Source organism: Microtus pennsylvanicus, chromosome 5, assembly GCF_037038515.1.
Source record: "Microtus pennsylvanicus isolate mMicPen1 chromosome 5, mMicPen1.hap1, whole genome shotgun sequence".
Taxonomy (NCBI): Eukaryota; Metazoa; Chordata; class Mammalia; order Rodentia; family Cricetidae; genus Microtus; species Microtus pennsylvanicus.
This window is the reverse complement of record NC_134583.1, coordinates 74,262,776-74,289,734: the sequence shown is the minus strand read 5'-3', so window position 1 is coordinate 74,289,734 and position 26,959 is coordinate 74,262,776. Positions and strand designations below refer to the sequence as shown.

At 38.7% G+C, this 26,959-nt stretch overlaps 1 protein-coding gene across 3 annotated transcripts in view; it reads left to right on the top strand.

Moving 5' to 3' along the window:
• Positions 1-26,959, top strand: part of Eef1akmt2 (EEF1A lysine methyltransferase 2) — a 93,666-nt gene that overhangs the window by 15,599 nt on the left and 51,108 nt on the right. The window contains exons 4-6 of one of the 3 annotated variants that reach the window (XR_012910620.1): positions 6,455-6,562; positions 10,817-11,033; positions 16,117-16,301. Coding sequence is in view for 2 of the 3 variants with exons in the window: in XM_075972548.1 (XP_075828663.1) it covers positions 6,455-6,562; positions 10,817-11,033; positions 16,117-16,235 (444 nt within the window). In the remaining variant the exon portion in view is untranslated. Of the gene's footprint in view, positions 1-6,454; positions 6,563-10,816; positions 11,034-16,116; positions 24,084-26,959 lie in introns of those variants that run through there. The other 2 variants (XM_075972548.1, XM_075972550.1) reach the window with 2 other exon arrangements.

Below are 26,959 nucleotides of genomic sequence, written 5' to 3'. Positions count from 1 at the left end.
TAATATACAAAATATTTTAAGCAGAGGTAGAAGCATGCATGCATACAATACGACAAAATAACTTGCATATGTGCACAATTATTGTAAACAGAAATAGTAACATATAAAATATAACATATAATTTGAATTTGTGTCAATATACAAATTATCTTAGGAATACAAAGATAATTTTACATATATATCAATATACAAGAATTTATACCAGTGTAAATTGTGTATAACTAATAGTTTACAAGTAGATACATTACCTACATTTAGTTCTATCAATTACTGAAACAGGAGTATAAAACCATAGTTGTGGATTTATATTTTTCTTTGAATTTGTAAATTTTGTTATATGAACTTCCAGGTTCTATTAGGAACATATACAAATTAAGATGTGTATTTTGTGAATGAACTGATTAACTGATTTATTATTGTATAATGTTTTTCTTTTCTTTCTTTTTTCTGGGTGGGGGATTTAGAGACAAGGTTTTTCTGTGTAGCCCTGCCTGTCCTGGAAATAGCACTATAGACCAGACTGGATTTTGAACCCAAGGATGTGCCTGCCTCTGCCACCCAAGCGCTGGGAGTAAAGGTCTGCACCACCGTGCCTGGCATAATGTACCTTTTTAGTTTTTGTAGTTTAGTTTGTTTTGAGTTTTATTTTGGTGTTAATAATAAGTTCATTTCAGCTGTTTTATTTAAATTGAAATATAACTCATGTACTAGAAAACTCAGCCTTTAAATAAAGTATGTAGTTCTGTGCTCTTTTGTGTAGTCTCAGTTGTGTAGCCATCTTCAGTGTTCTAAATTTAAAAATTGTCCCGTGCCCAACAGCATTGATTTCTGCATGCTCCCCTTTTTCTTTAATCTCTGGAAATCACTAATCTGCTTTGAGAATTTGTCTTTCCTGTTTTGTTTGTTTGGTTGGTTTTATTTTTAGAAGGAGAAAAGGCTCATTTTGGCTCTCAGTTCCAAGGTACATCCATCATGATGGGGAGGTCCTAGTCGCAGGAGTGTGAGGCAGCTGCTCACCTTTTGTTGAATATGTTGTCAGGGAGCAGAGAGGAAACACCACTGCACACTAGCGTCCTCCTCTTCATGCAGTTCAGGACCTCCGTTCAGGAGAGAACGTCATTGATCATTTACTTTCAGTGTGGGTCTTCACACATCAACTAACCTAACCAAGAGAATCCCTCACAGGTATTGCCATAGTCTTGTCTCCTAGATCTGCTGAGATTGTCTTGAACTTGAGCACTTGTAGGAGAGCTGTGCCCGATGGTTTTGCAGGTTTCTTCTTGGCTCATTCCATGAAAAATTGTCTCCTAAGGAAGCTCACTGGATTGCTTAGTTCAGAGGTTCAGTCTATCATGGTTGGGAGCATGGTGGCATGCAGGCAGGCATGGTGCTGGAGAAATACCCAAGTGTCCTATATCTTGCAGGAAACAGGAAGTCAACTCTATTTTGTTGTTTTTAGAGATAGAGTCTTATATATTCTTGCTGACCTGGTGCACTTACTATGTAACCCAAGCATTCTTGAACTTGCTGTGATCTTCCTGCCTTAGCCTCCTAAGGGTTGAAATTGCAGATGTGTGCAACCATATTAGCTGGTTTGTCTGTTTTGGATATTTCATATGTGGCCTCTGTGTCTGGCTTTTTTCACTTGCATAATTTTCAAAAAGACCCATCTACATTATAGCTTGTCATGACTTTGTTTATTTATGTGACTGAATAATATTCCATTGTATGGCTATACCATTGCTTGTTTATCCATTCATTGATGAATTTTAGGTTTTTTTCTTCTTGCTTTTACTATTGTAAAAAAGTTTGTGTGGAGATACATTCTCATTCCTTTGAGTATTTACATAGGACTGGAATTGCAGAGTCAAATTACTGTATTAATACCATTAGAGTATTTTCTTCATTGGCTGCTTTCTTATATTTCTACCAGCAATCAATATGAGTTTAAACTTCTCCATAGTCTCACCAATATTTTTATTTATTCATGCATTATGAGACAGTATCTCACTATACAGTCCTGGCTGGCTTGGAGCTCATTTTCGAAACAAGACTGACCTCAAAATCATAGATATCTGGCCCATCATTGAACTGGTTTTTGTCCTTTGCCCACCCTTGTCAGCCTGAGTGTATGAATCATTTCCTGGTTGCTTGGAAGCAATAGGTATTCCCACGATGCCAATGATGGGTCCTTCTCCTCCTGGGATGATGCCTGGGGGACCTGCTCCTGGAATGAGGCCACATGCCCATGATTCCTGGGCCTCCAATGATAATACCTCCTGTTCTCCATATGATGGTACCGATTTGGCTTGGTATGACTTGGTCAGATGGATAAGAGTAGGTCTCTTCATCAGTTTTGTATTTCTTGTTCTGTTTCACCAGGAGATCACAGTGCTGAGCCTGAGTGTCTTCTAGCTGCGTGACAAGGGAGGCTTCCCCTTTCCTGACAGCATAGTTTTGAAGGAGAAAAGTGGGATAAAAAAGTACAGTTTTCATTGTGAAATATGAAAATAAAATTGTCAGCTGTTTTTGTAAAAAAAATCATAGAGCTATGCCTTTCTCTGCCTGCTGAGTGCTAGGATCAAAGATGTGCACCATCACATGTGGCTCACCAGTGTTTTTTGTCTTATATTTTAAACCTGCTTGTGTGTGTGTGTGCACGGGTGTGTCAAGGTACTTGTGTCCAGCTTGGAACAGCCTTGAGTGTTCATTCTCAACTCTTCACCTTGACTGAGAAAAGGTCTCTTGTTCTCCGCTGCCTACTCCAGGGATTCTTTTGTTTTTACTTTTCATCTTTCTCTGTAGTGGTTCTCACCCTTCCTAATGCTGTGACCCTTTAATAAAGTTCCTTGTATTGTGGTGACCCCCAACCAAAACATCATTTCAATTCTGCTTTATAACTAATTTTGCTACTATTATGAATTGTAATGTAAATATCTGCTATGCAGGATATCTGATATGTGACCCCCTAAAGGGGTTACAACACACAGGTTGAGAACCATTGCTCTTGGAATACAAGGATTACAGATGCATCCTATCCCATCTGGCTATTTGAGATTCATGGGTGCTTTGAGGTTCTGAACTCAGGTTTTCAACCCTTGTGTAGCAAGCACTTTACCCACTGAACCATCTCTCCAGCCCTGATTCTGAGATTTTTTTTTTTTTGATTAAGGTTTTTGGCAGGTGAACTTAGTTGTTGGTATATATTTTCTTTTTCTTTTTTCTTTTTTCTTTGGTTTTCAACACATTATCCATGTAGCCCTGGCTGTTCTGGAACTCACTCTGTATACCAGGCCAACCTTGAACTTATCAGAGATCCACCTGCTTTGTCTCCAAGTGTTGGGATTAAAAGCTACCACTGCCTGGCTTGGTATGTATTTTCCTATGTGTTATGTGATATCTTTTTGTTAACAGCCATTGCTGATCTTTGCTTGTGTTTATCTGCTACTAATCTTAGATTGGTATTTTTATTTGCTTGTTTTCTCTCTTATTCTTTGTGACTCACTGTCATCTGTATAGCACCCTTGTTTGGTCTTCGGGAGTAATCTGTCTTCTTGTTCCTCTATTCTTATTCCCTGGTACTTTCAGGATTTCTCTTTTGGGTTTCATCAGAAAAACTGTAATGTGTATGGTTTTGTTTGTTATCATCTCAGTTTGCATTTGCAGTGCTTTGGGACCTTTATTCAGTATTGGAAAAATCTCAGTGATTTCTATTTCTTATTCGTGCCCATTCTGGTTTCTTCTTCTCCTCTGATCTCTTATATCTGTAAATATTTTAGTTTTCATGTTAGATCATTACGTTTCTTTTCTGGTTTTTTGAGACAGGATTTCTCTGTGTAGCTTTGGAGCCTGTCCTAGAACTAGTTCTGTAGATCAGGCTTGTCTCAGACTCAAAGAGATCCACCTGCCTCTGCCTCCCAAGTGCTTGGGTTTAAGATGTGTACAACCACACCCAGCTCTTTAGGGTTCTTTCTTATTTGTCATTCTGTTTTAAAGAGGGATATTTTCTTCACTAATTCTTTAAAAAAAAAAAAGAGCCAAATTGTAGTAGCTCAGGCTTCTTATTAACTCTTACAGCCTACATTAACCCATAATTGTTGTCTCTGTTAGCCATGTGGCTTGGTACCTTTTATCAGCGAGGCATTCTCATCTTGCTTCCTCTGTGTTGACTGCAGACTGACTCTTTCCTCTTCCCAGAATTCTCCTGTTCTCGTTGCTCCGCCTATACTTCCTGCCTGGTCACCCTGCTTAATACTTCCCGCCAGGCTACTGGCCAATCAGCATTTTATTAAATTAATACAAGTGACAAATCTTTACAAAGTATAAGACCATTGTCCCACAGCAATGCACAAGCTGGGCATGGTGGTACTTGTCTTTTCGCACTTCAGAGGCACAGTAGATGAATCTTTGAGTTCAGTGCCACCCTGTTCTACATAATGAGTTCCAGGCCAGTCAGAGCTACATAGTGAGACCCTGTCTTTAAAAAGTGTGTGTGTACATACATAGGTGCACTTATATATTAAAATAAAAAAGCATATATATCTATATACTTGCTGTATCTAGTTGCTATATCCATCAAACCCACACTTGAGTTTTTTGTTTTAATTATTATACATTTCAGTTCTATTTTTATTGTTTGGTTTGTAATTAACATTCACAGTTCTTTAAAATCTGCCTCTAGTATTTCTTTTATTTTTGTCTTTGGGGCCTGTTCCCCCCTCCTTCCTTCCCTCCCTCCTTCCTTCCTTTTTTGTTTTTGAGACAGGGTTTCTCTGTGTAGTCATGACTGACCTGGAACTCACTCTGTAGACTCAACTGCCTTAAACTCAGAGATCCATTTGCCTTGTCCTGAGTGCCTGAATTGAAGTCATGTACCATCACCACCTGGTTGGGGCCTGTTTCTATCTTCAATTTCCTCCTTGTTTTTTCTGATTGTTTATTGTTTCTTAGAATGTCCATTTTTCAGCTTGGGGAAAATATTCTGTGCAGAAACTGAATATGAAAAGCATTGGTGATAGTTTCTGGCTCTGAGTGATTGTTATGGAACCCAAAAACATCAGCATAAGTTTTATAAGTTGTACTGAATAGTTCACAGGCATGGGAGAAGGAACTGCCAAAAGTCCATAGAATCTTCTTAGGTTTTTAGTCTTCTTAGGGAAGAAATTGTGAGAAATGAGAAGAAAATGAACGTTTCCAATGGTAAAGGTAGAGGCAGCTGAGAGGATAGGATAGTAGACCTTCCATCAGAAACAGAATAGAGGTGGGTGTGGTGGTGCTCATCTGTAGGCCCTGTACTCCGGAGGTACAGGAAGGAACCTCCTAAGTAGGAGGTAAGCTTAGGCTATATAGAAAGTTGAAAGTCGGCCTAGACTACAATGAGAGAGGCTGTCTCAAAACACCAGGGAACGCAAATGATTTGTGGAAAATAGCTGGTCTTGTGTGGCTACTGAGCTTAGAGGATAACTCAGTCTCTTAGGGTTGAAAAGTGTTTTCAAAATACAGTTATTTTTAAAAGTCTAAATGTAGGCTGCCTTTTTTTGTTGGTGTTTTTGTTTGTTTGTTGAGACCTCAGAGTTTCCCTACGTATCCTTGACAGCTTGGAGCTTCTGGTTGGCCTCAGACTCACAGAGATCTTCCTGCCTCTGCCCCCCTGTTCTGGGATTAAAGATGTGCACCACATTATTGACATTAGGTTAAGTTTTGAAGGACGTAGCCATTTCATAAATAGTGATGCCCACCATGAGAACTTCAGACCATACCATAGTTTGCAACCTTTGTTGTTTTTCTTTGAAATTCCTGTAGTATAATGAGCAGCATAATTGGTGGTGGTGGTGGGGGAGAATGGCAGTTACTGTGCTTCTGCCACAGGTACATACATGTGAGGAGGGTCCATGCCCAACAGTAAACCCTCAAGCTCAGTGATCCCTCTGCAGTTCCTGCCCAGACTACCTCACAGGCCTTTCACAGAATGTGTGAAATAGTTGAAAAAAATGGAAAAGTACTATACAAATATAAGGTGATTTAATTATGTGACTGGTAGAAATTAAATAATTTATAATTTGCTGAAGGAAAACCAAGTCATGACATATGCATTTAATTTATTCTTATAGCTTACTGGGTTAAGTAAAATGTGAGCTAATTCACGTGTGAAATTGAGTATAGCAGCATCAGAAATTAATACTACATTTTCAGCTCAAGGGCTTATACATTATTTTTGAGAAATGAATTTTTTGAAGAGAAATCAGATATTATAAAAACAAAAAAATGTCATGAATTTAAGCTTTTGGTTTCTGTTTAGAGTACAATAAAATTTAAATATGGATAATTGGATATTCTATGACAATTGCCCTATGATAAAGTTAAAATAATTCTAGATTCAAAGAATATTATAATTCATAACCAAAATACATTAAAAGTTTTAAAGTAAATTATGAAATTATTTCTCTGTCTCTAGGTGAAACATGGTTTCTCTAATGTAACTGGGATTGATTATTCTCCTTCTGCAATTAAGCTTTCTGCAAGCATTCTAGAGAAGGAAGGACTATCTAACATTAACTTGAAGGTAACTATTACTTATTACTATAATATTTTAAGTAATATTTTAAAATAAGCTATAATGTTTAAATATTTTTAAAGTATGTTAATCTGATGACCTTTTTGAATTTGTAAATTAAGATCAATCATAAATAATCTAAACTGAAACATTTAAAAGTAATCATTAAAAATTTAATCTAGAGGTAGAGAGATGGCTCATTGGTTAAGAGCACCAGCTGTTCTTCGAGAGGTCCTGAGTTCAATTCCTAGCAACCACATGGTGGCTCACAGCCATCTATAGTTTTATCTAATGCCCTCTTCTGGAATGCAGGTATACATGCAGATAGAACACTCATACATAAAATACACAAATAAATCTTTTAATTAATTAATTTAGTTTACAGAAATTACTCTTTCTTTTGTGTGTGTGTGACAAGAGTCCTACTGTATAACCCAGGCCAGTCTCAAACTTGATATCTCCTGCCTCAATCTAGCTGGATTATAGGCATAGACCACTGTGCTTTGTGGAAAAGTATCTTCTTCATTGTGTATGTATATATATTTGTGTGTTCATACAATACCATCTGTGTTTGCAAAAACATACAGTACCTGACTTTGGATTAATCATATCAAAAAGTTATAAGTGTTGGGCGTCCTTTTTGCAGTGTTGTTCTCTGACTCAGATTCTGTTAGAACTGGAGGCTACAGCCACTTCAGCTATGACTATGGCAGGATTTGGTTGATTTTATTTCTCAAAGAAAATGACTTATGCTTTAAAAAAGTCTTGTAAATGCATAGGATGCTATTAATGTAAATTCAGACATTTTTATTTAATTCTTTGTCCAACTTGGCTTTAATTGTCAACTTGACATAGCCTAAAGTCGTCAGAGATGAAAACCTCAATTGAAGAATTGTCTTGATTAGATTGGCCTGTGGGCATATCTTTGAGGATTGTCTTGATTATTAATTGATATAGGAAGGCCCGGCCCACTATGAGTGGCACCATCCCTAGCATAGCTGGACTATATAAGGAAGCTACTAGCCAAGCTTCAGCCTGTGAGAAAGTCAGGAAGCTTCAGGTTCCTGCCTTGAGTTCCTTCCTGGCCTATGACCTGGAACTAGAAGATAAAATAAGTCCTTTCCTCTCTAGAGTTGCTTTTCGTCTGAGTGTTTTCTCACAGCAACAGAAGGAAATTAGAACACTTAAAATCCAAGGAGTCAACCTTGTTTCTTTACCTCACCACTCCCATGCTACAAAATAGAGTGAATTAAATGAAAATTGGCTTACATCTCTTTTTTTTTTTTGTTTTTTGTTTTTTGTTTTTTGAGACAGGATTTCTCTGTGTAGTCCTAGCTGTCCTGGAACTCGCTCTGTACACCAGATTGGCCTCTGCCTACTGAGTGCTGGGATTAAAAGTGTGTGCTACCACCACCTGGCTTTCATTACTGTTTTGCTTACAGACCTTCATTGGCTCCCCTTTGTATTCAGCACGGAACCTAGATGGCACAGCTGGCTTTAGAAAGCCCTCTTCCTTGTGCTGGAGTCCAATGTGTTCCTTTTAACCTATTAGATAAGAACTCTGCCACTGAACTCCATCTTCAGCCCTCTTCTCTTTTTTCTCTCCCCCCCCTCTTTTTTTTCTTGACATGGTTTCTCTGTGTAGCTCTGGCTGTCCTGGAACTCTCTTTATAGACCCAGGCTGGCCTCAAGTTCAGAAATCCTGAGTGCTGGGATTAAAGGCATATGCAATCAAGGCCAACTCAGGCTACCTTTTTTTTTTTTTTATATACACAAAAGATTTGTCTTCCTAGTTTACCATGCTGAGCTTTTATTTATTGTGTGTGTGGTGGGCAGATACATGTTCCATTGTGACAGTGGTGGGTCTCCTTCCACCATGTGTGCTCCAGGGATTGAACCTTCTAGTTTGTTGGATTTGGTGGCAAGTGCCTTTATCTACTGAGCTCAGGCCCTATTTTTATTTTCCTTAAGATTCACGTATTTTTATGTGTATTGGTGTTTTGCCTGGGAAGGCCAAAAGAGCTGCAGACCCTCTATGTCTTGAGTTACAGGTGACCATAGGCTGCCATGTGGGTGCTGATAACCGAACCTAGAGTCACTGAGGAGCAGCCAGTGCTCTTAACTGGTGAGCCATCTCCCCAGTCCCAGTTTTTGTTTTCCTAATAGTACTTTATTTAGAACATATTTTAAGAGATATTTTATGGTGTAATATTATTAAGCATTTGTGATTTGTTTTTTAAAATTTAAATTGCATTTATTTATTTTTGTATATGTACTTGTGTGGACATTCATGTGTTCATGAATTGAGATAGAGTACAACTTGCTAGAGTTGGTTTTTGCCTTTCATCATGTGAATCCTCAGGCTCAAGCTTAGGTTTGGTGGCAAGGCTTTACCTGCTGAACCATCTTGCTGGCACTATCTGAAATAGTATCATTATCTATCTTATTACATTTATTTTTTTATTTATTTTGTGTGGTGTGTAAATGCATTGCAGCATACTTGTGTAGGTCAGAGGACACTGTGGGAGTTGGTTCTTGCTATCATGCCAGTCTTAAAGATCCACTCAGATTGTCTAGTTTGGTGACAGACTTTACCCATTGAGTCTGAACCTTAAAATACTATAAAGTTTTAAAAAAAAATTATAGGTCTCTGTGTGAGTATGTGATTGTGAGTGCAGGAGAGTTCAGGATAATTCTTACATGATGTGGTGAGGGGCCTTCTGCATCATAGCAGACCAGTGAGCCAGAGAAAGCTTGCTTTATAACAATGCCAATCCCTCATTAATTCATAATCTGTTCATGAGGAAAGAGCCCTTATGATGTAATCACCTTCCAAGGGGCTCTTCCAAATACTGTTAATATATGATTGTGTTTAGATTGCCAATGTGTGTATTCTGGAAGATGCTCTTAAACAGTGGCAGCTTATGTATTGTTAGTCTCTCCCTTTATAAAACACAAGGCTACTGTTTTCTAACACAGGTTTCTTTACTCTTCTACTTACTGTTATATCCTGTATCTAATGAGTAGGAATGTCATGAAATGCCTTTGGAATCCAAGAATGTTTTGTATAGGTGTTTAGCAAGAGGATGTCCCCAGAGTGAGCTCTTTTTGTAGTCTTTATTTTGATTTACATGTAATGAATTCTTTGCCTTGGCTATGAGAGCAGGAAAGGTTCCCATCTTCAAATAGAAGGACATGCTGAGTGTACTGTGCTGGTGTGTATCTGCAATTTCATTCAGCATTGTAGCAGAAGCAGATCTAGGAGAGCCTGGGCTACATGTGTGAGACCCTCTCTCCTTCTCTCTCTTTTCTCTCTCTCCTCTCTCTCCTCTCTCTCCCCTCTCTTCTCTCTCTCTCTCTCTCTCTCTCTCTCTCTCTCTCTCTCTCTCTCTCTCTTTCTGTCTCTGGGTATGTGTGTGTGAGGACCTCCCCCCCCACACACAAAAGAAGCACACATGCCAATACATAGTATACATTTTAAGGGTTGATTTAGATATTTACTTACATTACTAAAATTGTATCAATGATGAGATTTCTGTGAGTTCAAGGCCAGCCTGTTCTGCAAAGTGAGTTCTAGGATAGCTGGTACACAGAGAAACCATGTCTTGAACCCCCTCCCCAAATTTTAGAATTAAATTCATTAGTAACTTTTTGTATTACAAAATTAAGGCACATCACTATTTCAAATGCTGAAATCCTATTAGGTGGTTAAAAGCAGGATGCTGATGAATTATTAAAAGCTAAAGCACAGGACATTTAGCAAGTAGAGTAATCATAGTTTAAATAGTCCCTTAATTTCTTAAGCTTTATGCCTGTTGTAATATCCATTAGTAGCTTTGTGAGCTGCTGAATCAAAACAAAGGAAAATTTGGTAATTCTTTATTTACTTTAGGCCTCTCAGTGGGAGTGTAAGTCATAAGTTTTATTTGCAGTGGCCTGGGTCCAAATAAATTTTATCATTTTGATAAATATGTTAAATATTTTCATAAGAATCAACTTTTTGTATACTGGGCTTTTGATTTGTTTCCAAATTTGTAGAGATTTGAAATGTCCAGGAAACACTATCAAACTCTCTTCTAATTTTGGCTTTAATGATCTCGGAAATAAAGCACATAAAAGTTAGCTATAAAGTTGAAAATATGTTTATTATATGTAAAATGCCATCATAATGGACTCTTTTATCTCTAACCTTTACATGTTGTCACTTAAGTTCTATAAAGATTGTGTTAATTGTTCTCATATGAACATTCATTTCTAATATAGGTAGAAGACTTTTTGAGTCTTTCCACAAAGCTGTCTGGATTTCATGTTTGTGTTGACAAAGGGACTTTCGATGCCATAAGTCTTAATCCTGACAATGCAGTTGAGAAGAGGAAGCAATATGTGATGTCTCTCTCCAGGGTGTTGGAAGTAAAAGGCTTTTTTCTAATAACCTCTTGTAATTGGACCAAGGCAGAGTTGCTAGATGTGTTCAGTGAAGGTAACTGGCTGCATGGGATTGAATGTTTACTTCCTTGGGTTTTATACTTCTGCTTGGCTCCCATGTTGGGTACAGTATTTTACATTTCTGGTTGTGGGAATTGCCTGCTTTTCTTCTGTGTTAATGACCTTGGTAATAACTTTGAACTGTGTATACAAAGCACAGAGAAGTAAATTGGTTGGGATCCAAGGGCCTTTTTAACCTTTTTCCCAGAAATCCTGGCAGTTAAGTACTAAAATTTACGAGCTTGTAAAGACCAAGCTCTTTATTTAAGCAATGCAATCTTTTATTTAAGCTGTATGATCTATCCTGAGATTCAGAGCACATGTGCTGTGCTTTTGACTTTAGTGAACTAATTTGTGAATCTACACTCATGTAAATGGAAGTACATGAGGAATGATTTAGTTTTCTTTTTCTTTTCTTTTTTTTTTTTTTTGGTTTTCTGAGACAAGGTTTCTCTGTGTAGCCCTGGCCATCTTGGAACTCTTTCTGTAGACCAGGCTGGCTTCAGACTCACAGAAATTTACTTGCCTCTGCCTTGTGAGTGCTGGGATTAAAGGTGTGCACCACCACTGCCCAGTGAATGTTTTAATTATATGTAGTTTTTATGGTTTGTGTTAGGGGTCATTTAAGTATTTAGGATTTGTCTGTTTCTTTCTTTCTTTCTTTTTTTTTTTTTTTTGGTTTTTCGAGACAGGGTTTCTCTGTGGCTTTGGAGCCTGTCCTGGAACTAGCTTTTGTAAACCAGGCTGGCCTCAAACTCACAGAGATCCACCTGCCTCTGCATTTGTCAGTTTCTAATATATAGAACAATTATTTTTAACATTGCAGAAAAACGAAATGGGGAATCAATAATCATTCTGCATACTGATTCTTGAGGAAGTTCCTTTCTACCTTGTGTGTGTGTGTGGTGGTGGTGGGGGGGTGTTGAAGCAAAGCTTCTCTCTGTAGCCCTGACTGTCCTGGAACTTGATCTGAAGACCAGGCTGGCCTCTAACTCACAGAGATCCACCTGCCTCTACTTCCTAAATGCTGGGATTAAAGGTTTATGTCATCACTGCCTGACTCCTTCTGCCTTTTTTTTATGCCAGGCAGGATTTTTTCCTGCCCCATTAGCCAAAGGTAATACTCGTACTGTCTACTGAAAGGGAGTTTTGTGAGCCTTAAGAATCAACTATCTCCATACATAGAACATTTGGAATTTTCTCAGACTCTTTCTTGAACACTTCAAGAAGTATTTTACCTTCTAGTTTATGTAACTGGAAGTTTCTGTCCTGCCCGCCAGTTCCCAAGTAACCACTCTGAGGCTTACAAACTATTTGGCCTATTAGCTCAGGCTCATTATTAACTAGCTCTCCCAACCTAAGTTAACCCATTTCTATTGGTTTATATTTTACCACAAGGTTTGTGGTTTGTTAACTTATATCTTGCTTCTCCGCCACTGCTATTATCTCCCTGACTCGGCTCTTTTTCTCTCTGTATCTGTTTGGATTTCTTACTTGGCTCTGTTCTGCCTGGTTATTGGCCAAATTAGCTTCTTTATTAACGAATGGTAATAAGACAAAGGGCATCCCACATCAAGTTTATCTATGCAGCATAGAGACATTCCTGGGAAAGTACTTTGAAAACTTTTTGGTATTTGTTTACCTTTTCCTTGGAGTCTTTTTCAGGGTTAGTACTAATTATTTTATAGAGGAATGGAAGGAATTTTCAGGATGAAGTATTAAGTAAATGATTCTAGACTAAATATTTGGTTACATTTTGACCCCCTCCCACAAGTTAATGAGAAATCATTTCCCTTATTAGAGCTTACTGCCCAGTTTTCTGTAGCCATGTTGCGCCTATCTTAGATTTCGTTTTCTTTTTAGTATTAAAGGGTTAGGCAGAGAGAACATGTCCTGTGTCTTCTCTTGCACATTCAATGGCTTTGGCAGGTTTTATAATGAAAAACCTGAAGCATTTATTACTGAAAATGTGAGCTTTTGGCTTCATAACTGTTACTTCCAGCAGCCAAGAACTGTTTGTGATTTACTGTCTTTTATGTCATCAATTTTAGCATCTTCCATGTTACATTTATTTCTCTTAGAACTGTTGGGTTCTAGCCCTGCAGTTGTGGTACACCCCTTTGGTCCCAGCATTTGGGAGACGGAAGCAGGTGGATCTCTGAGTTCAAGGATAGCGAGGGCTACATAGAGAAATCCTGTCTCCAAAAAAAAAAAAAAAAAAAAGAAAGAAAGAAAAAGGAAAAAAAGCAACCAAACCCCAAAAAACAAACAAGCAAACAAAACCCCCAAAGAAAGTTGTGTTCTATCGATAGCCTTTATTTCCGAACCTCAACAGTTTTTTAATAAATGCTCAGTTCTGCTGTGTGGGGCACGTTTTCCGCTGGTTCTTAAATACAGGTGTTCTCTTTTACCCTGGAACCAACAGACATAAACACTTTGGCTGTCTGTGGTAATGAGGAACAGACTTTAGCCTGGAATACTGTGCTTTAAAATGTTAGTGTGTCTGAGAACTGTTGAGTAAACTCTTTAATTTCAGTTTTAGAACTAAAAGGAGAATTAAAATAAGGAAAATGTTCTAATAGGATGTGTTAAAAACAATTACATAGCATTAGAGACTTTTATGATTGTATTGCTTAGAAAATGATGCTTGGACTTAGATGCAAGATAGCACCAGAGTACTCTGCCTCATGTCACTGCTGAAGGCCTCCCTGTGAGCTGCCTAGATTGGCTGCCACAATCCATTGGCTTAGAATGAAGCTTTCCTCACCAGTCTTTTTTTCTCATACAATGTATTTTGATCATGTTCCATCCCTCTCCCAATTCCTCCCAGATCCTTCCTACCTCTCTACCCAACTTTATGTTCGTTTTCTCTTTAAAAGCAAATAAAACCTAAAAGTAAAAAAGATCAAGAAACACACACAAATCCCCCCAAAACAAACAAACAAACAAACAAACAAAAACACCAAAAATCTCATAAAAATGGAAATAAAAATAAATAAGCCGTAAAGCCCAAACAGTTTAATGAGGCAATCTACAAAAACACTATTGAGCCTGGTGATGGTAGCGCACACCTTTAATCCCAGCACTCGGGAGGCGGAGACAAGCAGATCTCTGTGAAATTGAGGCCAGCGTGGTCTTCAGAGCGAGTTCCAGTACAGGCTCCAAAGCTACAGAGAAACCCTGTCTTGAAAAAACAAAATAGAACAGAAAAACCAGTCCACCATTGAGTGTGCTTTGTGTTGGCCAACTACTCTTGTACATGGGATTTGTCCTGAAGTGTGGCTGATACAGTGAGAGTCCATTGGAGAAAACTGAATTTTTCTTTGCCAGTGGGTATCAACTACAGGTAGATTTTTGAGTGGGAGCCTGTGTCTATTTCCCTCTCAGTGCTGAGACCCCCTCTGGCCTGAACCTTTTGAGGCCTGTGTGAGCTGCCTCTGTCAGCTCATGTGCCTCACCAGTCCTTAAAGGTTCTTTTTTTTTTCTTCCATATTTGAAATGAATTGTGCAGTTTCCTCAGTATTACTGTTTATACAGTGCAAATGTTTTTCTCAACATTTTTATTACAGTTTATTTAGCTGCTGGTAGGGTATGTGTCAGAAGATAATCCCTGGGAATCAGTTCTCTTCTTCCATTATGTGGATCCTGGGGATCGAACTCAGGTCCCCAGGTTTGGTGGCAAGTGCCGTTACCTGCTATGCCATCTCTGCAGCCCAATGTATCTGTTTTGTTGTTTAGTGACTTTTCTGCTTTGTTTTACTATTTTATTTTTATAGGCTTCAATTCCAGACCCAAGCCTTACACATAGGAGGCCAGTATTCTACCACTGAAATACACTGGTGGTTTTTTGTTTGTTTATTTTGAGACAGAGTTTCTCTCTGTAGCCCTGGCTAGAATTCACTATGATGACTAAATTGGCCTTAGGCAGTAGTGGTGCATGTCTTTAATCCCAGCACTTGGGAGGCAGAAGCAGGTGGGTCTCTAAGTTTGAGGCCAGCCTGGTGTATAAAGCAAGTTCCAGAACAACCAGAGCGACATAGTGAGAACCTGTTTCAAAAAACAAAACAAGGCAAAAAACTCAAACAACTCCCATAAAATATACATTTACAGCTCATTTTATAGTTTAGGGAAACACTAGTTATTTTATTTGAATCTTTACAAAGTCACGTGGAGGTTTTGCTGTCTACCATCTATGAATAAAATTCAGGCTCATGGAAAAGATTCCTTGAGCAAATATATCTCTTAGAGGTAGGAAAACAGACTTGAACCTTTCTTTTAAAAGCATTCTGTGCTCTGAAAGTTATAATTTCTTCTAAGACAGTAATTTGGTTTGGGTATTTTCATTTAATCTTCTAAAATTTGTGATAAAACCCCCATAAGATTTTTACTATTTTAACTGTTTTTAAATGAATGATTCAGACTGAGCATGGCAGTGTATACCTTTAATCCTAGTATTTGTTAGGTGGAGGTGGGAGGATCAGGAGTTTGAAGGTCATCTGTGGGTATATAGAAACTATAGGACCAACCACTGCTATATGAGGCCCTGTCTCAGAAAAACCAAATACAACTAAATCCATAGATTATAGGTAATGAATTAAGTGTGCAGTTCGGTAACTTCATCCATGTTATGTAACCACGAGAGGTCTGTTTTCAAAACTTTCAAATTTACAAATTCACTTTTTCTTTAAGTTTTTTAACCTTTCTGTATTACATGCCTTTGTATTGGTGATGTGGTTGAGTTCCTACATAGAAAGCCACATAAGAAGCAGTGCTGGCACACGGCAAGAATTCAGTGCATCACAGCTGCTTCCTACCAAGGAGAGAGAAATAGACTAAAGAAGGTGGCGGGGAGGTAGGGTAAGCAGGACTAGAGAAGATGGGGGGTAAGGCTTCCGTGCTGATTGTTTTTGCTCCTTTCTGTCCCTGATCATTTAAAAAAGAAAAAATGGGGGATGAGCTGGAAAAACAATTGCAAAATTAGGCTCAGTTACCAGTTTGAAATCACTTTTAGAATCAATTTGAAAGAATGTTGTTGGTACAGATATCTCTAACACAGATATTTTAATTTTGTCTTACAGGATTTGAGCTTTTTGAAGAGCTGCCAACACCCAAGTTCAGCTTTGGAGGTAGATCTGGAAACACTGTAGCAGCTTTGGTTTTTCAAAAAAGTGAGACTTCCTTGGACAAAGTCAGTTAGCTTTCTAGAAGAAACTGTACAGCACAGTGAACCTGATAGAGAAGAAGCAAGTACAAATAGTGCTTAGTAAGTACTTAGTAAGCACCAGGGCTGCGCAGATTGAGTACAGATAATGGGGTGGTGGGAAACCACAAGTATGGGAATCACTATTCAGATATCAACTAAGAATAATTTAAAATTGTATTTTGTATTTGACATATAAATATTTTTTTCTTGTATTTTATAGCAGTTTTCTGTAACTATTCAACAGTTGAAAGTCTCAAGGCAGTATGAATTTACAGGAAGCATATATTCTTGTTTTTTTTTGTGTTTATAAAAGTAGAATTGAAAATGAAGGTTCGACCAAGCTGTTTCAAGACCAGAATAGTTAAGAATTTTCTTATGTGTAATAGACTATGAAGTATGTTAAGCAATGCCATTTTGTGATGATAACTTGGAGAGCTCCCTGGTTGTCATGTTATTAAGCAAAATCAGAGAAATTGATGAAATATTTTTATTTACTTATTTATTTTTGAGACAGTGTCTCGCTGTGTAGCTCTGGTTGTCCTGGAACTCGGAGATCCACCAGCCTCTCCCTCCCCAGTGGTGAGATTAAAGGTGTGAGTCACCACACTGGTAACTCTCTAGTCTTTACCCTGTGGAGGAGAGATGGGTAGTTTAAAGAGATAGAATAGTTCCATGTTAACTAATGATGTTTTATTAAATCATTGAGTCCTCCAGGTATTTTCCCAAGGTTTTACTTGTTTATGCATAGGAGAGCTGCAGCCAAGAGTGAAGACACTTTTGATGATTCCTTTTTATTTTTTACATCCATTGGTGTTTTGCTTGCATGCATGTCTGTGTGAGGGTGTCAGATCCCCAGGAACTGGAGTTGCAGACAGTTGTGAGCTGCCATGTGAATGCTTGGAATTGAACTAGGACCCTCTGGAAGAGCAGCTAGTGTTCTTTACCTCTGAACCATCTTTTCAGCCACCCCCCATATTCTTATTTTAATTTAAAAAGAATTATTTAATGTGCATTGGTGTTTTTGCCTGCATATATGTATGAGGGTATCAGGTCTTGGAGATATAGACAGTTGTGAGTTTCCATGTGGGTGCTGGGAATTGAACCCAAAGTCCTCTGGATGAGGGCCAGTGTTCTTAACTGTTGAGCCATCTCTCCAGCCCCTAAGTGAAGACACTTTTGCGAGGCCAGATAGTACCTAGTGAAGCCAAGATTCATAGTTGGGTCTGGATGACTTTAGAATTCTTCTTCTAACGTAGTAGTCTGCTCCCAGGTGCTAAATCTTTGTCTTTATAGTATCTAAGTCAGTGCTACATACAAAATTCAGGTGGACACTTACTTTTAGGAGCTGTGTAGCCCTTTGTTAGTGTTGATCACTAACAACTGACTGACTAGTGCTGGACTGTGGACTTTGAGAATAGTGAGTTAGTCACCTGAGTCTCATGACATCCATTATTACTCTTTACTATCTCTCTTTGTTTTGAGGGACTGTCCTTTCCCAGGAACTGAATTTTATGCAAGGCATGACACACCTGTAGTCTTAGCACTCAGGAGGCTGAGGTAGGAGGAGAAACTGGAGTTAAAAGGCTGGACTACACAGTGAAACCCCTTCTCAAAAAAAAAAAAAATGCCATGTCAACATGAAGCCCTAAGTTCAGACCCCTTGCGCCTGTGTAAAGTGCTGTGTGCAGCAGCATTGCTTGTAATCTCAGAGACCCTGAGGCGTGATGGCTCCAGGTTCACTGAGACTAAAATAAAAACACAAAATAAGTCATAAATCATAAATTAATAAAATAAGTTCACAAAAAATAAAGTTGAGGACGACTGAGAAAGATTCCTTGTTTCGCATTCACTGTAGTGTCGGCACCTAAAGCAACTGCTTTCCCGACTGGCATTGCAACTCGGCACCTACCAGCAGCAGTTCCGATGCCGCACAGCCAGCTGGGATATCCGTTCCTCAGGCACCGGCTCTCTCATGGCTGTTAAAGGAAACTTGATCTAAATCTCTATTCTAAAGAACTCAGGATTCAGAGTTTGAGGAGAAATCCTTGTAGCTCAGAGAGGCTGAGTAGCAAGTAGCTAAACTCCTCTCCTTCTTCAGGTCTGATAAAGGGCCATCCTTCTCCTCAGCCCCCGCCAAAGAACCCTCGCTTCACTTACTTAACCAGATTAATTTTATTTAATCAAACAAATGTGACATATCTGTGCATCACTTACAAAGGCAGAAGCAAATATAACATATCTTTATAACTAATATTCCACAACAATACCTGATGATCTCTGACTTCTACATACATATCCGTGTGCAGTGCACACATGTGCAAGCATACACACACAAAAGAAAAGTGAAAACTGAGTTTTGTCATTATCTTTCTGTGGAAGGGGATTGTCAGTTGTGTGAACTTAGAGGGAGGTAGAGACAGGGTACTCTTTCTAAGAGCTCGTTTATCTGGAGGGCATTTATATATTGAAAAAGATAAAGTGTATCGTCTATATATCTAGTATTTAAGGAAACGGTATTTGGGATAATATTTTAGCATTGAGTCTTAATGTATTTTTTTTTTAATTATGTAACTTTGGGAGTACTGGAAAGCAGTTAAGAGCACTTGTTGCTCCTGCAGAGTACCTGGGTTTTTGCCTAAAACTCATGTGGTTCACACCATCTGTTACTCCAGTTTGTAGGGGTCCAATATCTTCTCTTCTGGCCTCCTTGCACACCAGACAGGCATATAGTGTGCAAGCATTCATGTAGACAAAATATGCATATGTAAAATAAATTTTTAAAAGTTATATAACTTTTGATGATTTTCAGCTTTTTGGGAATATTGGGTTTCAAAACCTTTTTTTAAATGGTAAATATTCTTTTAGTATTTAGCCTACCTAGTCCTGCATTATATGGTTTTTGTTCTGAGGGGTAGAGGAGGAGGACAAGCCTGTAACTTCTGTCAGCTTGATCATTAAGGCTAGTTGTCTTTTCAGTATTTGGAGACAATTATATAGACTTTGAATAAAAATATTGATTTTGGAATAGCTTTTATTTTAGAATGCAAAATGTGAGAAGTTACTTTAAAATATGTACAATTTAAGCTTTTCAGAAAATTGTTCTTTATGAGATATGGGATCTTTTTAGTGTGTACTAACACACACATGCAAGTGCATAGGCTACACATGTGGAAGCCAAAGGAAGACTTTGAATATCTTTTTGTTGTTATTTTTTTGGGGGACAAGATCTCTCTACTTAGTCATTGCTGTCTTGGACTCACTTTGTAGACCAGGCTTTGAGCTCAGATCCACCTGCCCCTGCCTCCTGATCAGGTGCTGGGATTAAAGGCAAGCGCCACCACACCCAGCCCAAGTATCTTCTTATATTGCTGCTTTATATTGTCTTCCTTATTTCCTTGGGGCAGGGTCTCCTACTGAACCTGAAGCTCAGTGTTTGAACTAGGTAGCTGGCCAGCAACCTCCAAGGACCTGCTTGTTTGCGTCTGCCAGCTCTGGAGCATACACCCATGCCTAACTTTTCCATAAGTGTTGGGGATTCAAGTTCACGCTTGCACAGCTTGCCCTCCCTAGGCAGATGTCTTTAAACTGTAGAGTTGTATCGTTTTATAATTTATTGAGATGGTTTTATTTTTTTTTATAAATAAAAGGTATTCCAAAATTGCCTTTGGTTTAAAAAAATAACAGTACTCTACATGGCAAGTTCCAATCCAGCTGGGACTATTTAGTGAGAATTTGTCTAAAATAAATAATTAAATACATAGAAGTAAGTACTCTTAGAATTTTAAGAGGGTAAATCTGAAGTATATACTAAGTATCAATCCAATAGATCACTTTTTTATTTTGGAGACAGGGTTTCTCTGTAGCTTTTTTGGTTCCTGTCCTGGAACTAGTTCTTCTAGACCAGGCTGGCCTCGAACTCACAGAGATACACCTGCCTCTGCCTCCCAAGTGCTGGGATTAAAGGAGTGCGCCACCACCGCCTGGCTCAATAGATCACTTTCTGTTTGAGCAAGTTGGCTCACAGTTAGCTTGGGATGTTTCTATTGTTGTTGATTGAGTCCCTTTGTGGGGCATGTTTGTTCTGTTTGCAAAGGTAGAGGTTTTTTTCTTTTTTCACTGTGAAGCTGTTGATAAGGTTTAAAGAAAAAAGAAAGGACTTGCTATTTCTTCTTGGTACTTGAATCTTTCTAGAAGCCAGACATTTAATGGTTGAAATCATAGCACATAGAAGGTTTGAAAATGCTAACAAGAAATTAGTATTTTCAGATAGTACCAAACTATTAAGAACCTAGTCATTAAATATCTCTAAAGTTTATTAAATAAACTATAAACACTTAATTTTCAAGTTTAGTATTGTTACCTCTTATAACTATGTGGGTCCGTGAATGAAATGATGGATGTACAGAGAAGGGTAGCACGTGATGGAATGATGCCTGTGTTCTGTGGATAAGAAATTGGAATTGGCTGGGCAGTGGTGGTGCACGCCTTTGATCTCAGCACTTGGGAGGCAAAGGCAGGTGGATCTCTGAATTCGAGGCCAGCCTGGTCTACAAAGTAAGTTCCAGGGTAGACAGAGCTGTACCACAGAGAAATCCCGTCTCAAAACAAACAAACAAACAAACAAAAAACAGAAACAAAAAAAGAAACTGGAATTGTAGTTTCATTTAATCAAAAGACGTTTTGAGGAAACTTATTTGAAATGCAAGCAAGAACTGGGGCTACTGCAGCACAACAGGCTATGTCTGTAGGAAGCACAGGTCCCCAGAGAACCTGCTGGTCCATGGGGAATCAGGCGTGAGTGCTGCAGGTCAGGGTCCATGAGCAAATAGAAAGTATTGAGAACATGTTGTTTTAACCAGGTATACAAGTTTCTTTTGGGGACTAACACTTCGGTCTGTGATTCAAACCTGATACCATGTCTTGGCAGCTTGACTAGAGCCATTTTAAAATAAGTACAAATTTAGTTGATCTTCTCCCCCCTCCCCCCTTGTAGCTTGTTTTTCTTCTTCTTTTTTTTTTTTAAATATTTATTTATTTTTTATTATGTATACAATGTTCTGTCTGTATGCCTACAGGCCAGAAGAGGGCGCCAGACCTCATTACAGATGGTTGTAAGCCACCATGTGGTTGCTGGGAATTGAACTCAGGACCTTTGGGAGAGCAGGCAATGCTCTTAACCACTGAGCCATCTCTCCAGCCCCTTGTTTTTCTTCTTGTTCCTCTTCTATGTGCATGGAATCTTCTGTTTGAGAAAAGAAGGGAGCCAAACATATGTAAAAGACCGTAATATCTTTTATAAATTTTTAGAATTTCTGTAACACTGCAGTGTACCACTGCATGCTGACAGGGTTCATTTTCATCCAGATGACAGTAAAACCTCAGTTTTGAGGCACATATATAATTGTTTGATTTTATGTTTGTTTTCTTTCTTTCCTCTAGTTTTTTTTTTTTTTTTCGAGACAAGGTCTTCCACATAATCTAAGCATGCTCTGACCTTCCTTTGCAGCTATGGATAGCCCTGAGCTCTGATCCTTGATCTTTCTGTCTCTATCTCCTGTGTTGACATTATAGGAGTTTGTCGCCATACCCTGCCCAAACCTATGCAATTTCCCCAGTTTATAGATTTGTGTCTGTATATACATAGTATGAATTTGTCTGACGTTTTACTGTCTGGTGTCCTACATTGAAAATAAGAACCAATACAATCAATTAGTTTGTCTCCATGGGAGAGACTGAATTTTGACTTCCTGTGCTTGCCTCTGTGAACTAGGATCTATCTTCTGCAGAAACAGCGCTCAGTTTTCAGGGTAGGAGACCAAGTGTCTTGTGTTGCACGGTCGTAACCACTCCAGCTAATTACAGGGGGTGTGGATAGCCTCTGAAAGGAGTCCTGTCCAGTATATTCTACTGAAAAAAGGCTGCCACAACCTAGAGCTTGGCTGTGGGAAACAAGGAGCACAGTAGATTTAAAGACATACTGAGGGAAAAAATGAGAAAATCCTTATCATTTCTTTTAGTTAGGCAGGAAACAGAGATGTCCTTAGACGAAGGGAGAATGCAAGAACATGTCTTATTAACAGTTAATGGAAGAAAATTAATGCTAATTTATTCTTCATACACACCATGTAATTTGTTAGAAAGTGGAGGAATAGTTTGAAATTCTTTGGTCAGTTGATGGATTCTTATGTTAGGGGCATAGAAATGAAACTCAACATTAAGCAGACAAATACCCTAGCCCACAGGCTGCATAAATGCTGAATAAAACCAGCTCTACAATGGAACTCTGAAAAGCACTGGGTACCAAGCCTAATGAATGATTGAATATGACCTTACCAAAATCCCTGGGGTGTTGTTGAAAGATCATTCATTTCCAGCTTAGATGTCAAAATGGGCTCTAGTAGCCAGGAAAAAAAAGAAAAAGAGCTTGAGTGGGTACTTACTGAGTTTAAAAATCTTATAGCACAGTGAGTTAGAGGAATCATTAAAAGGGCTTCTCTAGTGGCGTTCCAAGCTATTACTGTGGACTTGTAGTTTAGGCCCAGAGAAGCCAAACTAAAAAGATAAGAAAAATTCCTAAAACGTGAATGTATCAGTAGTCTGCTTTTGTGGAGTAGAACTCAAAAAACGGGGAAGTATGAGCTGATAGAATGTACTTTTGTCGTGCTGATCCTGTTGTGAGAAAGACTGAAGACCTAGCAATCCATTGTATCTTAAAAGTGTTATCAGTTATTGCCTGGCTTTCCTGGAGCAAGCCATAGAACCCTCAGATCTAGTTTTCCTTTTTTTTAGAAGAAACTATTTTCTTGTTTTCCTAAAGAAATGGCACATTTTAAAAAACAATTTTTAAATTTATTTATTTATCTCTGTAAAAATACGCCATTTTGGGGAGTGCCCATGTAGGTTAAAAGAGGGTGTTTTTATCTCCTGAAACCTTGACAGGCAGTTGAGAGCTGCCTATGTAGGTGCTTGGAACCAAATCTCCAGAAGAGCAGCAAGTGCTCTTAACTGCTGAGCCCCTGTGTTACAATTTTACATGTTGTTATTACTGTATCAGAAAGCTGTTTTTTTATTGTGTGTGGTGTCTTGAAGCTACTCTTAAAAAAGTGAGTATAATCTCTCCATTTCCCCAAAGCCATAAGCATTGACACACGATCCAGCAATTATATATCTTGGAGAATACCAGAGTACTTTAGAAAGAAGTATGAACTACTCCGGTTGACTAGGGGTCTTCACTGATGCCTTGATGATGTAGTTTGTTGTTAGGGATGGTAACTGGGTAGAAACCAAACGCGCATAGTTCCTGCTGTTGCCTCTCTTGCTGCTTTAGAAAGGAAAGATGAGGAAGAGACCAAATGTAGATGAGTGTGGGTGCTTCAAGTTCAGATTTGCTTCCTAACCCCTTGCTAATATGAAAATGTCAGGCTTTTGTTCCTGTCTAATTTTAGTACATCCTGGCTAAAAAAAAAATTAGGATGATTTCCAACCATGGAACTTGGAGAGGCGGGGACACAAGGAGGAAGAGTGGAGGAAAGAGCAGTTTATATTCCATATCCGCCTGCCTTTCTGTGACAGCATGTAGCCCTTAATCTGTTGATTTTTGAGGAAATAAATTTAGATGCTCTGGGGCACTGGAGAGATGGCTCAGTGGTTAAGAGCACTGGCTGCTCTTCCAGAGGATCTGAGTTCAATCCCCAGCACCCACATGGCAGCTCATGACTGTCTATAACTCCAGTTCCCGGGCATCTGACACCTTCACAGCAGTGCACATAAAAATAAAGTTGAATGAATTATGTAAAAAAAAAAAAAAAAAAAAAAAAAAAAAAAAAAAAAAAAGAAGAAAAATTTAGATGCTCTGAAGCAGTTACCGTTCTGTAGGAGCCTCATTGGAGTTTGGGGAAAATTATGGTATGATATTTATAATAGATTATCACATTGTCTGAGTTAAAGAGCCACGTGAAAGCTTTGGGAGGAAAGCCTAGAGATGTGAGGGATAACTTACATCTCTGTCCTTTATAAGGGGAACATTGGAGGTGTTTCAGTGGACGTATTTTTATGCTGTTTTTCTGAATGAGAGTGATGTTTGCTATTTTTGAGTAGTTCTAAGTAAGACACAGTTTTGATGTGTATATCCCCCGCAAACCATAGCAGGCATAGAAGGAAGAGGCAGCTTTCCTACGGGATGCTCCTATGCTAAAGATGCTACATAAGCAGAAGAGTACATTATGTTAATTTTATTTGACTAAGGACTTGCAAATGCAATAGGTTATTTTTGAATTTGAAATTTAGTTGATTTGTCCTGGTTCCTTTCATTGAAAAATTACAGATAGTTTGTGTTTAAAATCTGTTTAAATGGTCTAGGAGAGCAGCTTATTGGCAAGAGTCCTTCCCTGGCATGTTTAAGGTCCTGGGTTTTGTCTCAAGCAGCACAAACTCAGTGACTCAGTCGATCCGTGAATCTGTTGTAGAGTAGAGTACAAATCAAAGGGATGGGAGCTAGAGAAACCATGTTCCTCTCTGTAAATCATGGGCATTCTATAAGTAAACTTGCTGGGTGGTTGTGGCACAAGCCTTTAATCCCAGTACTGTGGAGGCAGAGGCTGGTGGTGAGTTCAAGGCCACCATGGTCTACAGAGTTAGTTCCAGGACAGCCAGTGATACACAGAGAAACCCTGTCACGAAGGTAGGGGGGAGGGGGGAAGATAAGCTTTAAGAAAAAAATGGTTTGTTTATTTGTTTCATGCATGTACATATATGTCTATGTACATGTTGGTTTGGGTGGGCTGTGGCAGGTGTGTGGAGGTCAGGCATCTTTCAAGAGTCAGTTCTGTCTTTCTACTATGTGGGCCTCAAGATCAAACTCAGGTCATCAGGGTTGGTTACCGGCACCTTTTGCCACTGAAGCGTCTTGCTAGTGGTGAGTATTTTAACTTTTAAGTTCCTTCCTACTCATGCAGCTCAGATACCATTACACTATAAACTGGGTACAATAAACTGCAGACAATTCTTTCTTAGAGTTCTGGAAGCTAGAATTCCAAGACCAAAGTGCTGACAAGGTACCATCACCATTTCTTTTTGCATTTATTTATTTTGTATGTGCGTGAACTCCATACACATGTGGAGTTCAGAGGACAATTTGTGTGATTTAGTTTTTTCCTTCCACCAAGTGGGATTGCATTCAGATTGCTGGACTTGGTATCAGGTACCTTTACCCACTGTGCATCGCCATGCCTGTGTCCAGGTTTGTTTTATTTTGAAGTCTCATTTCTTGGCTTTTAGGTGGCTGCTAACATAGGTGTTCCTATGACCTCTGTGTGTAAAAGATAACAAACACATTACCTCTCAGGGTCTCTTTGTGAGGGCACTGATCTCGTGACCTCTTCTAACCCTGGTTATTTCATGATGACCTCACCTACAAATACTATTGCATTGGGACTTAGGGCGCCGATGTATGGTTTTGGGGAAGGAACCAGCAAAGATCCCTGAAAATTGAGAGCAAATGAACAATGCCTACAAAATAGATTTCTAGGATGTGTGAGGACATAACACATTCCATTTAGTAAATGTCGGTTGTTGGGTAACTTGATGGCTCTTAAACCAAGGTATCTGACTATTAAAAAAATGTGTATGCATGTGTAATAAAATATTTGAAACAAATGAATAGTTTTTAATCTGAAAAAAAGTTGTGCTTGGTTACTCTTTCTGATGTGTGTTTGATTATTCAGTTTATATTTATTTGACCATGGGGATGACTTGACCAATAAATTCAGAAATTTACATCTTATTGTTTAGTCTGCTTCCATCTTACATGTAGAAAGGTAGGATTAAGATGAAGTCCAAGGAACAATCATGGTACTCTAACGAATCTTCCTCTGATTCTTCTGTGCCCCAGATATATGCAACTGAATGCTCCCAGATGACTTTGAGATGCTTCTCTCTTGAGTCTAATCTGTGGGTCTGTCCTTTTGTACCCACTGCCTTGGCAGCCTGTCATTTTGTCCTGTAACTGCTTATCCTGCTAATGAAAAAGAATTTCTTTTTTCTTTTTGTTTTGGTGGTACTGTGGCATAAACTCTAGGGCTTTGGGCATGTGAGGCAAGCATTCTAATACTAATCCCTATTTCAGCCCTGAAACTGAACTTTGATAAAGGCGCTAACAAATTACCTAATATGTAATACTTAGTCAAGGCTGCTTTACTGTCTGCCCATTTCTTTGAAGCAGCTTGATAGGTGGAGAGAATCAGGTGTGGACTCTACTCAACAGGACTGTGACTATTGCAAAGATACATAGCAAGCAGCTTAGTGCCAGAGAAATGCTCCCCATAGGAACTAACATTCAGCATTTTACCCCTCAGAGCTACCACGTTAATACATTCGGTTCCGTTGAAAGGTGTTTGTATTGTAGGAGTGATTAAATGAGTGTTGAGTAAGAGAAGGAGCATCTGGAGCGGGTGGACCTTTCAAAACATCTTTAAAAATCATGCTGTGTAACACATTCTTTAGCCTCTAACTCAGACTGTGCTGCTGAAGCACCTTTTTACTTACCAAGGGAATGAAGTTTAGATGCCACAGTGCAGAATTTTTACATGTTTTCTCATGTTTCAGAGTGCATGGAGGAACACCTTTCAGATTGAGAACATGATCTTTTAAGTAGTAATAAATGGTAAGACATGTAGATGTGGTGGTGAAAATGTTAATGTGGATGTATTTGAACTGAAAAC